Source organism: Quercus lobata, chromosome 4 (genome assembly GCF_001633185.2).
Source record: "Quercus lobata isolate SW786 chromosome 4, ValleyOak3.0 Primary Assembly, whole genome shotgun sequence".
Taxonomy (NCBI): domain Eukaryota; kingdom Viridiplantae; phylum Streptophyta; class Magnoliopsida; order Fagales; family Fagaceae; genus Quercus; species Quercus lobata.
In genome coordinates, this window is record NC_044907.1 from 70,513,702 (window position 1) to 70,538,242 (window position 24,541).

General features: G+C 31.7%; 1 protein-coding gene across 2 annotated transcripts; it reads right to left on the reverse strand.

Moving 5' to 3' along the window:
* Nucleotides 1-560: 560 nt before the first annotated feature.
* LOC115986815 (polyadenylate-binding protein-interacting protein 9-like) lies at nt 561-13,230 on the reverse strand. Of its 2 annotated transcripts, none has more exons than XM_031110145.1 (10): nt 12,512-13,227; nt 11,452-11,562; nt 11,289-11,333; nt 7,299-7,371; nt 7,086-7,198; nt 6,923-6,982; nt 6,668-6,718; nt 6,491-6,559; nt 946-1,007; nt 561-863 (listed from the first exon to the last, which is right to left on the reverse strand). In XM_031110145.1, the coding sequence occupies exons 1-10, from the start codon at nt 12,779-12,781 to the stop codon at nt 806-808; spliced, it is 912 nt and encodes a 303-aa protein (XP_030966005.1). In that variant the 5' UTR covers nt 12,782-13,227; the 3' UTR covers nt 561-805. The 2 variants fall into 2 exon arrangements, 1 of the variants encoding a protein (XP_030966005.1); XR_004090898.1 differs by lacking the exon at nt 561-863 and adding an exon at nt 3,917-4,121 and having other exon boundaries at nt 12,512-13,230.
* Nucleotides 13,231-24,541: the final 11,311 nt, after the last annotated feature.

The following is a 24,541-nucleotide window of genomic DNA, read 5'->3' on the forward strand; positions in this document are numbered from 1 at the left end:
AGTTTAAAAGGGTAAAATGTAATTTCCCCCTAGAATATATAAACAACACAAAGCATATCAATTTGTCTCAGAAAAACACAAATCAACTGCATTAACTAATTTAACTTACACCCAGATAGGGAAACGTTTTGCATCACTAATCGCATTTACCATATGTACCAGAAACTTGAATGGTCCAGATAAGCATAAAAAGAGTCGAGGGATGTTTGCTGGGGCTGGGATGGAACCCAATTCTTTGATGGCAGGTCCATATTCATACAGACTTGCCTCTATGATGACAATTTTCACTTCCTAGTAGCGATAGTACATTCATTTTGTTTAACTTCATTTTTTTTTACATTAGTAGTTAGGGGTGGGGGATTTAAACCCTGAATGTTTCAGGAAGAAACATCAGGAAGTGCCAATAGAGCTAAAAGGCTCTTGGCAATTTTGTTAAACATTTGGTACTGGTACTTTAAGCTTGGGCTTACCGGTAGTATTAGCAAGGCTTGCAATCAACACATTAGTAACAGAAACTAACGCTATTAAGTTAATAGATGAAATTGTCAAAACAAAGAGGATGGAACAAGGAAAAATTCTCAGACCGAGGCCCGGTCTTGTAAAACTTCAATTGAAGCAGGATCACGATATGTTCAGTCACAGAAAAAGTAACTGCTGAGACAGAAAAGATGGAAATACTGAAGACCAAAAAAAATAAAAAACAAAAAAATAAAAAACGAAAGTTTCACCACCCCTTCAACACAAGTCTCTCTCAACTGGGAAGTTGACCCAATTCCATCCATGTGTCTTGGACAATGATGATTAGTTAATGCAATGTTGGGCGAGTAACTCGTGGCCTCACGGGTGTCTTTGATGGACTTACCCTACAAAATCAACAATATACAAGATAAAGTGACATCAAACTTAGTTAAGGACTTGAAAGAACAATCCAGTCCAGGGGCAAACCTGATGGGTTGGGTTCCTACTATCATCCCACTGCAACTCAGTGCAGTAGTGGCACTTTCCGCCTGCTCAGGAAAATAAACTAACATGTCAGATTTAAGCAAGAGCCATTTACTGCAATCAGAGCATTGTGGCATAAGGTTTTAGATGACTCAAACACATCAATAAATCATTAAAAAATTAATTAATTATTAAGTAAAAGCATAAATCATAAAACAACTGTTTGCAAATGAGTCTCATGTAATCTAGAATTGATAGTTCAATGCTATAGATCTCTTGTTAAAAAAGTGACCCCTTTTTTCTTTTTCTTTTTTGTTTGTTTGTTTGTGTGTGTGTGTGTGTGTGTGTGTGTTTTGGGGGGGGTGTTGGATGACCCAATTTTAACAAGAAAAAAGGCCAAAAAAAATTAACAATGTATAATAACCACAAAAACTAGAAATGATTCATGTAACATACAGTAAATTATATTGCACAAACTATAGAAAACCTCTTTAAAAAAAAAAAAAAGTGCTGGTATACACCTCCCTTTTCTCAGATATTAATTTGGAAATTTGTTTTTCTAAATGCAGAAATGTGTATACACCTCACCCATGGAGATGAAACATTGTCCCTTCATAAATAATTCACACAAAGGGGACTCATCAAGCATATAAATTTTTTTTTTTTTTTTTTTGATAGGTCTCCTCAAGCATATTAGATCACAAGTAAACATCATTATGTCTTTACCCCATGATGTTATCTCATGGATCTATTATTTTTCTACTAGTAAGCTATACACACTCAATTAGTACCCATGGCTACACCCCATTCTTCTGGAGGTGTCATATAACCTCGAGCTCATTTGCATCATATAGATCCTTCATACCTAAGTAACATCAAACAATGTGCAGTGTTTCTTAATTCTTAGGTAAGAAAACAAGTATTTTTGTAAAGAAAATGTCCGCAACAACCCCCTCCCCCAGCCCCCCCAACAACGGCGGGCAGTGAAATATAAGTGTAGAGTGCATATAAAAGATGACATTTCTAAAGCAACAAGCAAGCTTGCTGTTTTTATTTAATGCAGATTTTCTGCATCCCACAGGATGCCCAAAAGCATATACAAAAAGAGAGAAAACTCCTCTAATTTTGGTTTCCAGTCTTTTTCAAGTAAACAATGCATATAACTCATTGCCGAATATATTTAACATACACAGAAAATGCACAATTACTTCCATAATTCTCTTCCTAAGAGGGGGGGGTGGGCTGAAGGGGTGATTTTTGTGCTTTTATAAGCACAACTGTGAATGACTTTTCATTTACAAGTACTCCATCTATGACAGTATTTGGTACCAGTACATCAAAGAAAAGGAAATCATCATTCAGCAACTATGAATTGTGTATTATTGTTATTACTAATTGTTTTCATGATAAAGGGAAGTGCACTTAGTGCAGGCACAATTCTAGGAATGAAATATGTCCTCTGTAAGAAGGCAATAAATTCTCTCCGCATAATTTATTTACTACATAGATAAGGACAACTTCTGCTCTAGTCCTTATCTCCTCTTAACTAGAACCTCTACCTTAATCTTCATTATCCTTTGGTTTCCAAGCCAAGTAATTACTAAATCCACATCCCATCTATGGAATATAGTCATGCATAAGATATGGAAAAATCAAATGTCTCTCCATTTTACAAAAAATTCAGGAAATCCAATTAAAATAGTTGCAAAAAGCACAAATCAAGATACCTATGTCATAATATGGCTACTATGTTAATGAACCAGTGTCAAAAAGTATACCTAAACACCAAATATTAGAATCAGTTTGAAGAAGATTGACATAGAAAAAAAGTAGTTTGTATGCTTTCTTTTTTAATGATAAATGTAACATCAGTTTTGATTAGATTTCACAACATTTCCACAAATTTTAAGTGAGTGATTAATTTCAAACCAAAGTGTCCCCATTTTTGTTAATGATAGACATGTCTTGACAAATGAACATGACATGTTCCATCTTGCCAGCAGAATAAACATATAATTCATGACTAAAAATAAATATAATATAAGCAAGACATGTTGATTTTTTTTTTTTTTTTGATAAGTAAATCATATGGCTGATTAAATGTGCCAACAATTTTTTTGAGAGTTTCAACCTATGGCGTCCGCTCTTGATGATGCTCTTTATCATCAGACCAAGACACCAATCGATTTTTGGTGTAAGGAAGACATGTTGATAAAGTAGTTAAAACCGACAGAATGAGTGCAAGAATGTACTGACAAGAACATCAGGGCAAAAGCAAGAAAGAAAGGTCTGGCACCATAAGTTTGACAAATGCATAGCAAAATGTCATTGATTTAGGCCAATGATCTATAGCTCAAATTGCACTTTCTCCCCCTATTCTTTAGATGAGTTCATGGTTCAAAGACACAATGTCAATGAGCTCTAGCTCAAATGAAACTTCTTCCTATCTTAATAATGGGATGGAAGATATGGTTAGGGGTTCAAGACCCACAGGCTGAATGTGTAACTTATAACTTTTTTCTTTTCTGTTATTTTCTTCTTCTTCTTTTTTATTTAAAAAAAAAAAAAAAAAAGACACAATAGGATCATGGGCAACTTCATAATCAAAAAAAAGACATTAATTTATGAAATAGTGTTCTACGTAAGTATCCATGGCATGTTCAACAAGATAACATTGCCAAAATGAAAGTAACTTTTGACATAAAAATAAATAATTCAATCTCATGGTTTGAGATGTTAGCTGATAACAGGAGAACACACAAACCCTTTTTTATATATAAATAATGAAATTATGAAACTTTATTGATACCAGAAACAGTCATGCAAGTATACAGGATGTAGATAAATGCGGACAATACAATCAAACACGCAAATTACAATGATCAATTAAATCATAAATCGAACATAAAGAATAACTACCCACAACTGACGTTGTTACACAAAAATAAATAAAATAAAAACACCCTTACATTACCTAGAATGAGGATCACTGTTTTTTGCAAAAGAGAAACCAGAATGTAGTATACCACTCATTCTGAATTGGACTCAATGGAGCTTATTTTGCAGCTCATAATTAGAAGTTAGAATGTGATAAAGCAGTCTTTAAGTCAACAACTCTAGCCTCTTTTTGCACCAAAGCTTCATAATCTATAAATTTCTCATATCCCTTTATATGGTACCTTTCAGAAATGCAGATAAGGGAAGAAATTAGAAGGAATTCCGCATCAGAAAAAGTTCTTTGGGATTATAAAAGACATACATTTCCTGTTAAAATGGTAGTACCTCCACCAGAGGATTGTACCATGACCTATTAATACTTAAAACCATAATTGATTATTTCAATAGTTTTCATTTGTTCATGTATATTGCAATAAATACAAAAGACGATAGTGTTGAAGCGCACAGCTGGGAGCCAGGTCCACAGTGTCACCACAGAAAGACCTCACAAATATCCTCTCATCATAATTTTCCCTTTTTTACTTAGCCAACAGGCCACTTAGATCAAATTACTTTTGTGATAGGTTTTTCAATAAAGACATCTTTTTGAATTTCCTAAGAAATTGTTGGACATGCCGTTTTATCTTGGATATTAGAGCGGTATCCTGAAGAGTAGGATAAGGAGATAATTGACCATGCTCCCAAACTGTCAAATTAGATTCAGCACCACCCACTTCATTTCTTCATAGATATATTGGGCCACTAAGATGAATTCCAAAAGTCAAAATGGTTTAGTTAGTGGGATAACTCTTGACTATGAATAGGGAAGTAGTCCAAAATAAATAAAAACAGACAAAGAGATATATCAAATTTGGACAACGAACAACTGATATAAACCTTGAAGATGTTAATAAGTATCCTATTGTTTAAACTGCCCACTATTCACATGCGCAAACAATCATGTATTTAACTTATAAAAATGAAGCATGTTCACTGCAAAGGGAATGGTAATTCTCTAACCCAGTGTCGTTAAAAGTGCGCTTCAGGCACACTTAAGCTCAACTCGAAGCACCAAGCTCTTAACACTTAGCTAAGCCAAAAAAAAAAAAAAAGCTCACTTAATGAAGCGCGCTTTAGGCACGCTTTTTTGGAGCTTTTTGAAGAAGCAGAAAGCATGCCCAAGCATGCTTTTTTTATTTTATTGCTAAAAAAGATATGGATCATCAAAATTAATTGCTTGATCTTGAAAGAAATGAAGTGGACCAATGATTTAGTACACAACCACTATCCTTAGGGTGTTGAATTACACTAATAATTTTTTTTATTTACATGTCATAAGGTACAAACAAAGTTAATTTACAATGTTTGTGCTTTTTGGTCTTTGACTTTTAGATGTATGTTGATTGAACCATATACATCATTTGATCATAACTATCATGGTTATGTACTTTTATAAAGCACAAAAGAACCATATAAAATATTATGTTTAAATTTTCTATGACTAGATTATTATGATATTAACCAATGATAATTGTTTTCAAATTACTACATAAAAGTCATAAGAATTGAAATGACTTGCATAAAATTTTTAAAACTTACAAACATTATACAATAGAACTTACCTAATAGGTAAAAATACAAATTTTGAGTTTTTTTTTTAATTATATGTTACCAATATTTCTATTAGAAGTTATGAGATATTATATTTGAAAACTGTGCGCTTTACTTCAATCAAGTGCGCGATTATGCTTTGCACCTAGGCTCCAAGATACCTATGCGCTTGACGCATTTAGCAACATTGCTCTAACTAATGCGAGACAACATGAGAAATTTTACAGAATGACTTACTAATTCCGAAAGTCACAATTATGTTACTGAGTATGAAGAAATATTATGAAGCATGGATACTGATACAAGAGATGGGGATATATATAGTACAGATATGTCAACACAGCAAAACCTTGAAATTAGGGTATGAATCCCATATTTCATATGTTTGTGCACGTGTCTGACAAAAACAATTGTTTTGCTAAAGTATTAACATCACCATTTATAACAAATTAATTACATGAGTATCTCTAGTTAATGCAACAAAAAGGTAGGAAACATCTGTACCAGACAAAAGATACAAGTAACCCTGCTTATGTATTTCCATTTTATTTTGTACTAAGGTTGCAGTTTGATATTTGATGTGTTCTACCTCTCCAGAAGTAACTTAACTTCAAATTTTGGATGTTTTTAACAAGTATTTGCAAGTATTTGAGATGTATTACATATGTAAAATAAAATAAAATAAAATAAAGGAGTATGGCTCCGGTGAAGAAATTTCCTTGATAGTTAGATTCATCAGCAAAACAGTGAGCAAAGATCATGCTTTGTACATGAAAATAGCTCATTCTCATACCTATATGCACTATTTTCACCCAACTCTGACCTGAGAAAATGAGAATAATATCTATATCTAAGAACTCCATGAAAACCAGATATCAGATGGTCAATATTCAATATTGTTTTTAACCAGGCACAGAGAGAGAGAGACCTTTGCAAATTCCTTTTTTTTTAAATTACCTCTAAAACATCAATAACTTCAAGGTTGTAAACAAAAACTTACCAGTGCAAATTCAACAAAAGCTATACGAGTTGAATGAACATGATCTCCCAAAAGCCTCAAGCGAGTAACCTGTAAATTTGAAATGATGTCAACTATCAATCACGTAACTTGACACATCATGTTTTGATTGTTTTCTAATCCATTAAAATGCAATCATGTTTTAAGTATTGTCCCAACCTCACCACCACAGGCTGTTTCAAAGAAGTTCTTCACTTCAGCTTGAGAAACCTGCATTCACAAATGAGCCTTTTATTGGGAAAAAATTAAGATTGACTGGGAATCAAGTAAATCAACTACAATCACTACATATGCATGCATAATGCATATGACCACTATCACTATGATGGGCATCATCCAGAACAGAGACGCAGTTAAAAAAGTATCAGCAGGAATGTAAAACTTAATACTTCCAAATAAAACAAAGGGGAATACCTTCTTATCAATATTTGTACAATAGACTGTCCTGGCACACATTTCCCGTTCATCCTCTGACTGCAGTTAAATTTCAGTCATCAAAACACCAATACAGCAAACAATTTCATAGAGTTTTGAAATTAACACAACTAGAAAGAGCCAGAAAGTTAATGATTCATACTCTAGGAAGGAATGTAGGGTTCACAGGAAGGATGGCAGTTTTTGAAGGTAAAACCCTAACCGGATAGTACCCAAGCATCGTCCCTCCAAGTTCTAGAGCTGCTCTTGCACCATCTGTTGGCATAAATCCCATGTTCACATTATATCAGTATGTTTTGGTGGGGGAAAAAGAACACCAGTAAGAAAGACTTGCAGGCCAGAACAATCAACTTACGGTCATCAGCAAACTCCACAAATGCAAAACGTAGAACTGAATGCGGATCACCACAAATTCGGCAATCATTAACCTTCAAAATTTTAAAATAAATAAATAGATAAATAAAACTGAAAAAAGTGATTTTACTATCCCATCAACCAAACTAACCATGTAGTAAAAGAAAATGCAATTATCAAAAAACCTAGTTCTCTCATAAATACAAAACATACTCAGAGAGAAAGACAAATTACCATTGTTCTTAAAGGAAAAGGCATAAACCAAAGCATTTCACTCCACATGGGCCACACATACTACAGGCAGAGGAAAGCTACTAGTAATACTTTGTGAAGATTTAAAATTACACACTTTTGGACAATGTAGCAGAAGAATTAGAAAACATTCATCGGATATTCAAATTATGATATTGTTTTAAGTAAAGATGCTAAAAGGTTAATTTGTTTTTATGAAGGCGCAAGGTTTAACAAGAACAAAATACAGGAGGTCATATGATCAAAACTATTGGGGAATAGAACCAGGTGATAAAGAAGTTAACATCAGTCACTTAAAACAAATAAAAGTATGATATGAGTCGTGATTATTGTAGATTGCAAACAAGAATTATCACTAATAATAAGAATGGGGAAAGAGAAACCATTTTAATCAAGAACAAACCAAACTGGTTTATTTTGTTTGATATAATCTCTATTTTTTTTCTATTTATAGAGAAGAGATGAAGGTTCTTTTTACAAATGATATAATTTTAGTGGGATGAAATTAGAAGTAGATTTATGCCAAGTTAGAAATTTGGTGAGATGCTCTAGAATCCAAAGGTTTTCAATTAAGTAGGACCAAATCAAAGTACATGGAATGTAAATTTAAATTTAGTAAAAGTAGAAACGGTAACAAAGAGATGGTAAGACTTGATAATCAAAAGATGTCATAGAGCGATAGCTTTCATTATCTTAAATCAATAATTCTTAAAGATTGAGAAATTGAAGAGGATGTGAATCATAGGATAAGAGTGGGTGCGTGAAGTGGAGAAGCACATCAAGAATATTGTTCAATCATAAAATACCTATTAAGTTAAAGGGAGAATTGTATAAGACTGCTATACATCCAGCTATGATCTATGGTACCGAATTTTGGAATGTTAACATGCAACATATTCATGAAATGATTGTAGCTAAAATGAGAATGTTAAGATGCATATAGTGGAAATACACAGAAAGAAATTATTCAAAATGAGGAAATTTGCTTAAAGATAGGGTAGCCCCTATTGATGAAAAAATCAGAAAAATCATGTCTAGAGGAGAAAGACTAATGCACGAGCATGAAAGAGTGAGTTGATCCAAGTTGAAAGAATAAAAAAAAGGTAGAGGAAGACCAAAAATCATAAGTAGAAGTAATAAAAAAGGACATGTCAATAAAGGAAGTAATAGATCATATGAATTTAGATAGAATAGGATGGAAAAAAATAATACATGAGGCTAACCCTAACTAATCTAGTGAGGATCCATAGCCAACCCCAAAATTTTGAAACTAAGGCTTTATTGTAGTTGTAAAGGGTGAGGTTGTTGTTCAGGACTTATGGGTAATTTTGAACATTTAATAACTTGACAGTATTTTCACCCAATGATTTAATTGGGGGAAAAATGCCCTTAAATTTTTTTTAGAAAAGGGATTAAGAATTTAGAAAATTATTATATATGAAAAGAGGGTATATTTTCTTAGAATAAAAATAATTAGTCTAGTTGAATCTAAAGTACATGAAACAGGAAAGGCAGGTATTGAATACAGAATAAACACACCCTACCATGGTAGACATGCACCATAACCTCCCATGTCTGTGAACTAACAAGATCATAAAAAACAGCAAAAAAGTATTAAACCTCTATCAAGGAGCACAGCCACAAAACCTTTCAGCCAATGAATCATATAAAAGAGGAGATACATAGAAGACAGATTCAAATGCATAGTAAGAACAAGATCTTAAATCAGTGTACTTATGAGAAGAAAAAATAAATAATTGCAAATATTGGAGCTAAATCAGAAAATAAATTTGGCAATATTAAACTAATATTGCTGACTACAACTCTTGTAGGAATGAGGTAGTAGTTAAAAAGGCTATGGTGGTGAAGAACTAGAGATTAGACAACAGTAATGAAACATGATGAATTTTTTTTTTTTTTATCAAATTGCACCTACCAAGGAAAGTATATAACAAACAAAGATAGAGCAGAAAAAGAATATATATATATACATATATATATATACTTTTTTTTTTCAACAGTCATATATCACCAAATGAGGCTTGATTATGTAATTTGAGCAGTCAAAGATAATAATAAACATCCCAATCATGATTAGTTCTTATTCTAATCAATGATTTTTATTTTTTTATTGGTAAGTTACACACACACACCCAGTGTGTCTTGAATGCACAACCTCACCCTCCACCTTGCTCTTACAAGGGAAAGGAGTGCCAATTGAGATGTAGCTTATTGGCTTCTAATTAATGAAACTATCTGATTTAACAGCTTAAAAAATTCCATACTAATCATTCAGTGGACAACCATAGCTCAGACTGTAAGTAATGCAAGACCATTGATAGAGTACATTAGCCCTATCAATGAGCTAGTTATAACAACACGACCACTTCCGATTTTACAAATTAAAAATAAAAACCCCAAGAATCATTCTTAGTCCCAAAAAGGGCATGGAGAGAACCAATCTCTGGCATGCATCAGGTCCCAACACTCCATACTCAGATAACCATTCTAGACTTCTAGGTGATGATCACAACTAGAGTATTTACTTTTTCTAGTGACAACTTTACCAATCATCTTCTAATGAATTTTTTTTCACATATACTTGTTCCATTTCATAAATTAGTACTTCGAAAACTACAATTTAGTGCATGCCCAGGTACACATTGAGAGTCAGGTAGATACTTCATCATAACAATCACAAATCCTTCTACATTATACACATAAGAATTCAACTACCAAAAAACTAAAACCACCAGCTCCCTTAACAAATTTTTTATAGTTACAAAGGGGAAGGGAACCTCTGAACCCTAGACATCTCCATTGGAAACACTAGGAAGCGCCAATTGAGCTACAAGGCTCATGGCATCAGCTCCCTTAACAAATTCATATAGCTTATGTTAAGAAAATAACAATAACAACAACCAAGCCTTATTACAACAAAAAAAAAATAGGGTCAGCATTAGCTCATTTTAAGAAGAGTGTGAAATAAAAACAGCCAAACAGTAGAGTAAAAAAATTTACTTGCTTAGTAGAGTAAAGAAGACAGTTTTGAAGAATGGGGGAGTGTCATTTCAAGCAGCCTGCTAGAAGCTGCATGCCTAGGTAGCATGCTAGGAAATGGGCCTTACAATGGCTACGTGCCAGAAGTAGTATCAGAGACTGCTGTATTAATAATGGTATTCATGCTGGGGCCTACCAATGGAGCAAGGGGCATCTAAGGGTAGGCACTAGGCAGCAGCTGCAATGGGTCAAGCGTGTAAATTTTCTCATTGCATTCAAAGGGACAATGGACTCAAGAAAACATATATAGTTGCCAAATATGTTCCACAAAATTTTTGTGATGAACTCATTGACAAAAAATTTAAAATGTGAAGGCCTATGGGGATCACATAGCCAAATTGTGAAAACTCCCCCTGACATGATTTAATTCTTCTGTTTATTTTTGATAAGTTTGCACACACATGCAGTGGGTTTTGAATCCATAACCTTATCCTCCAATCTTTCTCATGGGGGAAGGAAATGCCTTTTGAGCTAGAGCCCATTGGCATAGTTCTCTAGGATGAAATAAAAAATTAAAAATTAAAATGATTTAGCCAACTTCAAAGTTATAACGGAAAAGAATTCTCTAAGTGAATTAAAATATTATCAAAGAATCAAAATGAAGCTCCTAGGTTCAAATAAATTAAAGTACAGAAAAAACAATGGATTGATCAGTGTTCAAATGAGCATTGCAACTTACCTGGCCACAACTACTAAATAAGGCAGCAAGCCGCTCTTCAGTGACCTAAATTTGATAAAAGGATTTATTAAAGTTATTATTCAAAAATTAAAACCAAATAAAGACCATATATTTATATATTCAACCATCAAGATGATTAGAAATTCCCAAAATTTTCACTTACATGCTGGTCAATATCAGAAACATAAACCGTTCGTCTAATGCTATCTTCTCGTTGAGCTTTGAAAGCTCTCCCATTCAACCTTCTCCTCCCCTGGTTATAGTTGTTTCTTCTCTGGAAATGAAAAGTTGAAATTTTAGCAACTACATTGAAGAGATATAACAGATACAAGATTGTAAAATGTCAATGTTTTTGGCAAGAAACTTCTTCAAAAACTATTTCTCAATATTTTCTCTCTTTATTTCCAACAGGGAAGTTTTATCATCACCTAAATAAAATCAGATAGAAAAAACTACCCTTCCTTGCTTAAGTGTTCCAGCATTTCAATCGAAATATATAATTAGACCAAAATTGGACATATTCAGTCTCAGACCACAAATTGGTTAAAAACACAATTGGCAAGACAAACACCAGAAATTCACCTCATGTTGCACTTGCACCTCTTCCTTTACTTAAAAATAAATAAATAAAATAGAAAACGCAAAAGTTGTTAATCCAACTCAGACAAGAGATTGAAATTAATTTCTGTATGAAAGCAAAAAAAATATTCAGATACCACCTATATTAAAAATTACATAACAAAACCCAGAAACTCTACTCAACACCACCATCAACAAGTACTAAAATATAATTCAGACGATCAATTGAAACCAAGAATTCTGCTCATATCAATTTCTTTCTTCTTAAAAAAGCATACCATTTCAAATTTTCTTCCTATAAAGAAAATGGATATAACAGTATCAATGCTAGAACCTATTTAGTGGTAAGCATAACTTGTGCATACCAATTTTCATACTCAATTCAAATCACAGAAATATATAATAATAATAATAATAATTTTATAAAAATAAAAATCCAAAAACCCATTAATCTACCGATTCAGACACTCAACTCAATTCACATTACACCCAAAAAAAAAAGAGAACAAAAGAAACAGTAAATAAGCAAAACCAACAACAACAACCCATTTCTCTAAAACACAAAGACAATCCAAACAATCATTCATACAATGATATAAAACCCAAAAACCACATAGAAGAGATCAAATGAGAATGATAATTACCCTGCGGTTGTTGGGATAGAAATCATTGCCAGAAGGCTTATTGGTGTCAGCAAAATTGTTGGGAGACAATTGACCATTGTTCAGAAAATAAAAGCTATTTTGATGATTTGGGTAAGAGGAAGGAAAAAACTCTTTGGCTAAAGGATTCAACTTTTTGAACATGGCAACAAGTTCTTGCACTTGCACATTGATTTCAGATTCCGATGTGGGTTTGGTGTCTAAGGTCTTGGCAGCCACTGCCTCACCAGGCACTTCAGCCACCGCAGCCATTAGATTCACACACACAACCCCCACCAAAAAAAAAAAATCCCCCAGTAATATACTATATATATAACTATATGTATATAAAAAAAATTCAGAGAAAATTAATTAATAAGTACACTATGTTTTCGGGGGTCTCTGAGAGAAAATGGAAATGGGTTTAAAGAATTTGATGGATTTGGGAGTGTGAGAGAATGAGAATCTGATTTGGGTTTGAGGTTTTTATGAACAAGAATAGAAAAGGGAGGTCTAAAAATGGAGACTCATTAAAGGGAAAAAACAAATATGCTTAGTAAAGGAAAAGATTGTAGAGAGAGAAACAAAACAGGGTTTTGGAAAAGAATATGATCAAATGTGTGTGTGTGAGAGAGAGAGAGAGAGAAAGAGAGAGAGAGAGGCAAACAGCTTTGCTTTGATTTTTGCTGATTGCAACCTCTGTATATCTTTCTCTTTCTTTCTTTTGTTTTTTTCTTCTGATTCTTAGTTTTTTTTTTTTTTTTTAAAGGACGAGATAGAGAGAGAGAGAGAGTATTAAAGTGAGTGAGGACTGGGTGACGTTAAAATTGGGAAGAAAAGGAGGACATTATCGTAAAAGATGACTTAAGCATTAGCTTTTGTTAACAAAAGCATCTTTGGATAATGTTTATGTATGTCGATTTTTATATGAAAAGTTATATATTTACAATATCCTTCTAACAAATTATAGGTAGGGTTGTTATTAGTTTTAATGTGAATTTATTATTGAAATTACTCTTTTGTCCATCAATATCAATCTGTCACTTAAAACTTTATTTCTTACATGGACTCATAACTAACATCACTCTTTAGCATATCAATAATTTATAATAAAAAATTATAATTTTAGCATTTTCCCATGTCATTCTTAACTATTAAAGCTTGTTTGGCATAGTAGTTTTCGATAATTTATTTGTACAAAATATATAAAAAATATATATAATTTTTTATAACTTTTATATTAAATGTTTGTTAAAATATTTAAAAACAAAAAAATCTAAAATTGAAATTATTTGCTAAAAAAGCTCAAACAATTTGCTTTGGATTTTAGTCAAAGGGGCACTTTTAGTATGGATTATGCAATTTCGGGAGTTTTTTGGGACTTGGGAATTGGGATTCCCATTTTTACATATTTATATCTTTTTGCCTTCCTTTTATCTTTTTTAATTTTGGATTCATTCGCTGTAGTTTTTGTTTATTGCCAACTTGGGTGGCTGCTTTTCTTGGTTAATAACTTTTTTTTTTTTTTTGGCTAAACTCTTGGTTAAAAACTTGAATCTTAATACGTGGGTTTCAATTTAACTAAACTAGTAAAATTTTTGATAGTATCAAAAGCGAACGTCATAAGTTGAAACTTTAAAAAAAAATAAAAAATTGAATCTTAATATATTTCGAATTTTTTAGTTTTTTATTAGAAGAATATTTTTTATTTATTTTTAATATAAACTTTATTATTAATACTATTTAATTATGTAGCGTGCATACAAATTAAGATTAGGTGTAGTTTTTACCGCTTTCTGTTTGGCGTGTTTGACAATTGCTTGCCTAATACAAGCTTTGACTATTGGTTGTGGGGGCTAATATCTACACTGTTGAGCGTGCGGTCCATGTGTTGGAATTCTTAATGCCACGTGTGAATTTTCATCTAAAATACTTTTCCAAACTGTCCCGACTCTTTGAGTCTAGTGAACAGGTGTTCTTAAAATATTTATTAACATCAACCGATCAATTTTATTTTTTTTTAGTTTTGACAACATTTTCATAAAAGGTATAAAAAATTGCAAAAAAGTGAGTGTTTACAAATATTTCTTAAATCAATGTTTTTAAAGGACATTTGTTTCGTTGTAATGTGCTTTTGATATGATACACATTACGATGATGTGACATTAAAATTTTTTTTTATTTTTTCTAACATTACCATAATTTAAAATTATAAAATATATTATATCATCTTAATCTCATCACCTTTTTAAACAATATAATATTGTATTCTTGTATTGAGATTACTAAGATTACAATAACGTAATATTACGACGTAACATAATATTACGGCGTAATGTAACATCACGCCGACCAAACGCCCCCTTAGGGTATCCATTAACTTTTCCATTTTCATTAACTTTGCCCTTCGAGAATTATTTTTTTATCTGAAACTTTTATCTTCTTTTTAATGAATAATAACATTTTGAGGGTCTAATTAACAAGTGATCTTAATAAATACTCAATTATGAACCATAATGCACAATTTTCAAAAAATAAAATACACATTTCAATGATTTATTACCTTACACGCACAAATTTATTATAATTGTGTGTACTGTTTTTTTTTTTTTCTTTTTTTGAAATTGTACTATTTTGAATATATGTATAACAGTTTGACTTTATTTTTTGAAAAAAAAAATGAAAATATTATTTAATAAAGTATTAAACGGTTCTTAACCACTTCTCTTGGGCCCTTCGTTAAAAAAAATCTTTAAAATTTTATCTTTTAATCATATGCTTCGTCATCCTTTTAAGGAAAAAAAATAAAGTTTAAAATTTAATTTAGACCCTATACTTTTTTCAAATTGCCAAGTAAGTTCTGTGGAGCCAGAGAACTTATGATCCCAGTCCACTTTACGTTAGGGCCCAGGGTCCAAGCCGAGGAGGGACATTGCTAAGGATATACAATGAAAGTTCAAATGGCCTAGAGATATAGCCGAGAACAGAATCGTCCTCGGCATCCCAAAATGCTCCTGAAAGAAAGGGCAAGTATGGTATAGGAACAGTTTGAGGAAAAGCTTAGCACCTCCGCATTGATGGAGAAAGGACCCCTGAACAATATGGCAACAAAGAATAAGGGAAAGGCTATCATTACTGCAATTAAATACTCTGTGCCTGACAGAGTAATGCTTTTCAACTTTTACAACCACCCCCAACCACTTTGGGTATGGGTTGATAGGACAAGTATCAGCCCTAGAAAGCTGAACCAACACATGGACGTTGGAGGGAGGGTAAAGACTAGTATAAAAAGAGAAGTAAGCAATCCAGAAAGGGGGCTGGGAAAAAAAAGGCCAAGAACCAGAGCCTCCCAAGCCGTGCTGAGGAGAAAGACTTCTTGGGCAAAATTAGTTCACCTCTGTCCGTCCATCACTAACACCATGACCAACCACCGTCCGGTGACTAAGGCCTAACTTTTCAGCCCACGCTCTACAAATTTTATTGTTTGGGCCTTTAACGTACGAACCCAATACCAGTTCGAGGTCGTTACAAATTGAGTCCTTACAAGTTCTTAAAGCAGGTGGTGGGGCAGGAATCAAGCAAGACTTTTGCCCCACACCTCGGGTCATAGTAGGATAGGTTTGGGTTTTTCAACCCTATCTTGCCTTGCCTGACACTGTTAATGTTAAAGACATATTTTTTTTTTTTTGGTACTTTCAAGTATATTTATATTAATGAAAACAAGTTTAAAAAAAATTAAAAAAAAAATTGTAATAGGTGTAGGGAGGGGTGGACGAAATAACACAAAGTAGAGCCCCAATGGGCGGGGATGAGGCAAGGCAGTTTGCCCCTTCATGTGGGATAGGGTGGGAATGGAGTAAGACAAAACCATATAGGGTGAGGGTGAAGGTGAAGAATCTATCTTTCAGCAACATCTCACCCTATTGCCATCCTTAATGTATCCAAATTTATTAACATTGTGTAAACATTATGTATTACTTAAAATTTAACTTAAAAACATTCATGAGATGGGCCATATAATAAATATTGTCTATTGATGATCATTTTTTGAAAAATATCTTCAAATGGCTTCATTTGCTAATAGATTTGAACAAAATAGTCATTTTGATAAAGTGTGGGAGTAAATTGACAAAAATTAAAGTAACCGACATAAAAGTCAAAAGACTAAATTAAATTTTAGCAAAAAAATTATTAAAAAAAAATGTGAATACAGCTTTTTTTTTTTTTTGAGAAAGAAATGTGAATACAGCTTCTATGATGGAAATGACTTGAAAAGAGCCAATATTGGTAGTCTAATATTGCCTCTTTATCAAAATATTTATAAGATGTTACATTGTGTTTTGAAAAATAAAAAATTACATGGTGTGATTTTGGGTGAATTAGGAATGCACAATATGATTAAAGTTGTCTTTTTATATATAAAATATGATTTGAATATATGATATTCATTATTCTTTATTAGCAATTAAAATTTAAGATTAAATAAGATTCAAATCAAGTTTCTATATTTTACAACACAAAATTTTACCTATTGAATTAATTTGAACCCATATTATGATAATAATATTAAATAAAATAGAAAATGACAGCTAAAAAATCATCAATCATGATCTAATATAATACATTCAAACTTCTCTTTTTTTTCTTGATGGTAAGACAATGGCAATAAAATGTTATTGTTCAAACTCGATCCTAGTTTGGAAGAAATTTTTTTAAATTATGAGATAACTCTTTTTTTTTTTTAAGAAAATCATGAGGTAACTCAAATGATCATTCATGTGTACTTTTAGTCACATTGCATATTTAATGAGTCATGTGATTTTTTAAAATAATTTGTACTATGATTTTATGAATTGTCACATAATTTTTCCTATGTAGCTCAACTCCTTTTCATAGTGAGACTCCATTTGTTTCAGCATAAAATGTTATTGTTTAAAAAAAAAAAATTTCTCTAAAAACAATTTTGAGAAAACTACGTTTTTTTTAATGCTTGATTATGGTTCTGCTGGCATTTGGCTCATACCAAAAAAAAAAAAGAAAAAAAAATCACAAATTTTCGTATATATGTAAAATAACAACTTGGGTTCACAACCTCAAAAGAATAATATAGATAAACTAAAATTAACCAGAAAAATAAGGACAATCAAAATAAGAGTGCTGCAACAAAGAAAAATAAGAAGAATTAACAAAAACTATCAACTAAACTTACACAAACAAAGCAAGATGTGAGTTAAGATTATAAAGCAAGATATTATGGGGAAGTTTGATATGATGAATCAAAATAGGTAATTGTTTGCCATTGAGAATTGTAAATTTTGAGAGTTATCTATTCTCAAAAGGTTATATTATTTTTGTTCAAATATCTTAACTTTTATATTAATATCATGTTTTAGACTACTCAATATATATTTTCATGTTGGTACACTAAAAAGGAACGTACATTAAAGAGGAATTTTAAAAGATCATCATCGTCTATGGATTAAATGTTTTAGGATAAGTCTCCTAAGTCTGCCCAAAGTATGGAGCCACGATGAGGAAGCAATTGAATTGCCTAGGCGAACAAAGTACTTGAGAGCTACTATGCCGCTCTACACCGGCCACCACCTACCCTTTGAGGCTTGGATCACCCTAGCACCTCAAAAAGACTTTTGGCAAAGATATTGCATGCCAATCTGACCTTGGGTAGGGATTACAAACCTAGATTTAAAGTGTGATCCTCTCAAGGGAATATCATGGGAAATATTTATCCATGTGACACCCATTTATCTTGAAATTGGTGACAAGTGTCATAGGATCCAAAATGGTTAGGATTCGAATTTCCTAAAAATCTAGGCCAATAAATAGAGGTAGATTTGACTTAATTTATAATAATGAGCAGAAAACAACAAGACTCTGTTCACGAAATAATAAAATAAGTTCTTAATGATAATTATTGGTCAAATGAAGTTGACTAATGGCCATAAGATTTTTTTTCCCCTAATTATTCACATGTAATTTTCCCTGTTATAAAATATTTTAATATTTATATCTATATTTATACCATTAGTGTTGGTTTAGAAATAGCATATCTAGTGGGTTTCAATTAGCTTAACTGGTAAAGTTTTTGATGATTGAATAAGAGATTTGAAGTTCAATCCCCGCCTACATCAAAGACTGATTAGTATCTTGGCCTGATGATAAAAAGCTATCATTAAGAGCAAACGCTATAGGTTGAAAATCTCTCCAAAAAAAAAAAAAAAAACTTGTCTAACTTTTTGTTGAAAACCTTTTACTGAAAGTGTGTTAAAATATATTTGTACTTCGAAAAAGTGAGAAAATGTGAGATTTTAAAAAGTTGTACATAAAAGTTAAAAGTAGCAACAACAAAAAACTTTTTTAAGAAAGACCCTACTATAATTTATAAATATCTTAATGTTTATATTTTTGTTTATACCATTAGACTACTTTAAAAATTTCTTGCATTGATACACTAAAAAAGAAATGGACACTCTTATAAAAAAAAGGAATGGACACTAAAGAGGACTTTCAAAACAACATCCTTTAATATATATACTTTGATTATTTAAAACTAGGAGTGTCAAAGGGGTGGGTTTGGGCTGGATATAAATGGGTTAGGTGCATAAAACTCATTTACCCATTATAATCCAAACCCAATTAATATAGGTAAAACCCAACCCGCCTAATTACCCAATAATCAGTGATTATATATAACAAAAATACCACTAAAACCTCAAAAATGTTCAAAATACCCTTAAATCTAAAAAATTACTAAAATGCCCCTAAACATTTAAAATGAGTAAAATACTCTCCCAAAACCCTCTAAAATTACCAAAATACCTTGAGAACCTACAAAATGACCAAAATACCCCCTTGAAACCTAAAAATGACCAAAGTATCCCCAAAATACACCTAAACCTAAAAAATAACTAAAATACCACTGAAACCTAAAAAAAAAAGACCAAAATACCCCCTTGAAGCCTAAAAATGACCATCCCCAAAATACCCTAAACCTAAAAAATAACTAAAATACCACTGAAACTTAAGAAAAAGACCAAAATACCCCTAGGACCCCCTTGGTCATTTTAGAGGTTTCATGATATTTTTGGTCAATTTAGAGGTTTAGGGGAATTTTGGTCATTTAGATATTTTCAAATGAATTTTGGCTAATTTTACAGGTTTAAGAGTATTTTGGTCATTTTAGAGGTTTTAAGGATATTTTGACCGTTTCAAAGGCTTTTAGGTATTTTTGCTCATTTTAGAGATTTTTAGGTATTTTAGGCATTTTAGAAAATTTGGGAAATTTTTTGTCATTTTAGAGATTTTGAGTGTATTTTGGCCATTTTAAAGGTTTTGGGGGTATTTTGGTCATTTTAGAGATTTCTATGTATTTTTTATAATTTTAGAGATTTTCAAGTGTATTTTGGTCATTTTAGAGGTTTTGAGGTATTTTGAAGTTTGAACTCATTTAGAGATTTTGTGGGTATTTTAGAGGTTTCAGGGTATTTTTTGTTGTTTTAGAGATTTCGGAGGTATTTTGATCATTTTAAAGGTTTTTGGGTATTCTTAATCAATTCGAGATTTTAGGGGTATTTTGGTCATTTTGAAGTTTCAGGCTATTTTTAGTCATTTGGAGTGTATTTTTTAAATTTTGTTTTAGCAGTTCCAAGGGAGCTTTGGTTTTTTTTAGGGGTTTTGGGGTATTTTAGAGTTAAGTGATTTAGGTAGATGATACTTGGGTCATAATTAGGTCTAATTGGGTACTAGTTAAAACTCAATTAATAGCAACGTTAATTGGGTTTAATTAGGTTAATACATGTGCATGCCCAATTCCATGTTAGTGGGCCAACCTAGTAATTGGGCTTACAATTTACTTATGGTGGTGGGTTTTTGAATATCCTACAATGGGAAGTTCCTTGATAGGCAGACTAAGTCCCACAAGAAGTGCAAACCTCACTAACCGAACACCTTTCTTTTTGTTTCTTCTTCTCCTTCTTTGTCTATTCTCTCACTTTCTCTCCCTAGTGTCTAACTCCTTTTCCTCCTTCATTTCCTCTATTTATAGTCTCCCCTTAATGGGTTAATCATGATTGCTTGCCAACAATCCTCATGTGGGTGAGTCCCGTTTTGATTATTCCTAACTGAAGTGGACTCACTTTGGGAATTGGAAAGTGAACGTTGGAACTAGTGCTAGACCCAAATGGTGCTCGACAGCGATATTCCTCAAGGCACTACCAAGGTACCCTAGAATACATCCGAACAACAACAGTGTCAAGACCCAAAACAATCTTGGGCCCAATTGCCAGGCACTCCATACACATTGGGCCCCCAAGCGATGGGCCTATGATAGCGCACCGTACAACCTTGGGCTTAACAATAATGGGCCTATGATTGTATACCATACAATAACCGTTTGACCCAATTAATAATTTAGCGGGTTTAAGTCTTGTTTTAATGCGTGGATAAATGGTGGGTTTTAGTTAGGTTAACCGGTAAAATTTCTGATGGTTGAATAAGAGGCTTGGGATTCAATCCCCGCTTACACTAAAAACCAATTGGTGTATTTGTTTGATGATAAAGAGCAATCATCAGGAGCGAACGTTATAGGTTGAAATTCTTTAAAAAAAAAGATAGATAAATGGGTTTGGATTGATTTTGCCACCCTTATTTAAAACAATTCTTATTTCTAACACATACTCATTTTGTAACTTTTCGAAAACAGTAATTTTCAATATTTGTAATTCTTTAGAATCAATAATTTTTAGTGAAAAATTCATTTCTTATCCTTATCCTTATACCTATCCTTTATTCATTTTACGATAATAATTTTTAGGTAGTTAGGTTAGCGCTTAAAATCCTCCATCTTTGATATTGCTCAAAATCTATCACAAAAACAGCCTGCCCTTGTGCTTTGGACAATATTGCCATTGCAAAGGATGGGAAACAAGACAAAATTTGGTTTCAAACATATTTGTTGTTATTTTTTCAAACTCATTACATAATGATTTATAAAACTATTCATGTATATTATTTAAATAAATCACGTGATTAATTAAAAAAACCATATAACTAAAACTACATATAAATGGTCTCTTCAATCGCCGCACAATGAGTTGGAGTAAGACAGTTCCAAATATGTTTGAGGCCAAACTTTTTCACACTCTCACACACACACACACACACACACACACATATTAATAGCCAAAACTTAGAGAAAATTCAATTAGATTTTAACTGAATTCTCAATTTTATGCCATGAGTCCTATTTAATTTTTAATTTTGTGGCAAGTGAATTATTGAGTGTAAAAATTGAAAAGTCTAAATCCAATTGGATTTTAAATTGGATTTCAATTAGAGTCCAATTTTCCACCATGTGTCCATCTAAATTTTTAATTTTTGTGGCAAGTGAATTATTAGATGCATAAACTAGAGAGTCTAAAACCAATTAAATACTAAATCAATCATATATATATATATATATATATATATATATTAATTAAGAAACCATTACATATTTTAGAAGTGTATGGTTTTAAAAAAAAAGTAAGCTAATGTCATGTATAATTTGAACCGTATAATTGTGATTATTTTTAATTGTATCCATTTATATACATGAGGTTATACACTAATATATATTTAAAACCAAAATTTAGAGAAAATTCAATTAGATTTCAATTATAAGTTAATTTCGTATCATGTGTCAACTTAAGTTTTTTAATATTTGTGCCTACTACTAAGTGAATTAATGAGTGTAGACTACGAAGAGTCTAATATTAAAGAACTAAAAAATAAAACAAAAATCAATCATATATCCACTCAACAAAAATTACCAACACATTTTATCTTATCAATTGTTAGAATAAAAACTATCATATATATTATATAGTAATTAAACTTAAGCAGGGATTTTAACATACATCTAACTAAGTTTATTTTTTAAAATAATTTGATTAATTCTTAATATTTTTATGATTAAAAAATGCATTTATTTTTAAATAATTTCATGCTCATACATGGTTAGAGTCTAGTAAACATTAATAGCAGCTAAAGTGATGATCCAACCATCCAAATATCCATTATAGTTTCTGAGTAGTTGTGGTATGCGTTTATGTTAAAACTCATTTTCCTCTCCCTTGTTTGTTTGTGTTTATTTCTCCAAAAAAAAAAAAAATCCAAATATCCAATAAGGCCCAAGGGAAGACTTACGATTAGCTTAAGGTTGATTAAAAGCAAAAATTACGCCAAAGGTTTATCACTATTATGTATACCATTGGTACTTGCCCCACGTGCTAAAAATAGCAATAAATTAATCTTTTCTCAAATGCAAGAACAGCCATCATGAATATTTTTTTAAATGCAGCCATAATAAAGTTATAATAAGTCCAATAAATTTTGGTGAAGAAAACTGCAGAAGAGTTGAATTTTTCGATTATCTGACACAACCTCGACCTTTTACTTACTTTTAGACGTTTACGCTACCCTTTTTTTCACTAGTGGGAATTTAACTAGTGCCCTGATTCTCCAAAAAAAACAAAAAAACTAGTGCCCTTGAAATTGCTGCTGCACTTATTTAATCATTGAACAATCACATTAAAGTAAAACCTCATTGTTTGTATTTTTTAATTGTATAACCGTCAAACTGAATACAATCAATATATATATATATATATATATATTAATGATATAAAAAATAAAACTGAAAACAATATATAGTAGTTTTTTAACAGGTGAGCATTTATTCCATATGCCTTCAACTGCAACAAAAAAGATTCGAGGTTTGCAAAGCATTGTTTCAAAGGCTTTAAATCCTGATATTCTCTCGAATTGTACCATCTGATTTTTGGTGGAAACATGCTGTGTTTGAAATGCCATTCTAGAGAACAATGCCACTTTTCATTATAGGCGCTATTATTGCGTCTTTTTAAGTGTTTGGCTCATTACTTCGGTGACATTTACTTGTCACTATTTGCGAATCTATGCGACACACAAGATGAATGAAAATAATGATATAATCATCTAAAATACCACACACAACACTTATACAGCGGCACGAATCTATCAAATATAGCAAAATACTTCAGCACAAAACAGAATTGAATTGATTAACATAATAAAATTGATAATATTTTGATAATGCTATATTGTAACATACAAATTTGATGTTTCAATTAAATAAACTTTAACAAAATGAATCATTAGCGGGGAAAAAAAAGTAGAAACAGTAAAAGATTCGCTAAAGATAAACAAAATAGAAGAAATAGAGAGAGTATTGACTTCTTCTTTCTTTTTCTTTTTTTTGGGAGGGGGATTGTGGGTAGAACCAATGGATGGGAAGAGAAGTGCAAAGGGAGTAATAAGAAAATTACATAGAAAATGAGATTGAAGATAAAGGGTTGCATGAAGAATAAGGTTAGAGTGAGAAATTATGAAGGAAGAAGAAGAGTGAAAAGTGAGTAGAGATAGGTTAAACAAAATGTGTCGGTAGGGAAAAAATGAATAAGGCATTTAAAGGCTTGAATTTGAAGAGGGGGAAAAAACAAAACAAAGAAAGAGGAAAAATTGTTAGGAAAAAAAAATGATGATGTGATGGCACAACAAGATTTTTGAAAAATTGCAATGGTTACATTATTATATATAGTATAGATAAAATTTTTATATTTATTAGTGTAATTTATTCATTGTAAAATTGTGGTGATGGTTTAGAAATTTCTCAAAGAGTACAAAGTTTCCATATGTTCAATATGAGGAGTTCATGTTATTTGACCCAATCTTTTGCACTGAAATGAATTTTTGAGTGAAACTTGTTTCATTGGAAAGTAGACAACCAAGACTTCAAAATGGACACAAATATGATCTAATTTGGATTTGAAGTGAATGAGATATTGAGGTCTAAAGTCAACATAAATGCTAAATCTAAGAAGCATGCTAGAGCACAAAACTATGGGATTTGGAGTCCAAATTCTTATAGGAGAAGGATTCTTACTAGGTTTTAACCCTATTTTGTGCTCATGTATAAACCACTTATTACTTTTAGAA

Excerpts from the sequence above, each read along its gene's own strand:
- LOC115986815 (XM_031110145.1), bottom strand. The coding sequence starts at position 12,781 with ATGGCTGCGGTGGCTGAAGTGCCTGGTGAGGCAGTGGCTGCCAAGACC. Across the intron at positions 7,199-7,298 it reads TGTGGAGTTTGCTGATGACC|ATGGTGCAAGAGCAGCTCTA; the intron begins GTAAGTTGATTG and ends TTATGCCAACAG. Across the intron at positions 6,983-7,085 it reads ACCCTACATTCCTTCCTAGA|TCAGAGGATGAACGGGAAAT; the intron begins GTATGAATCATT and ends ATTTAACTGCAG.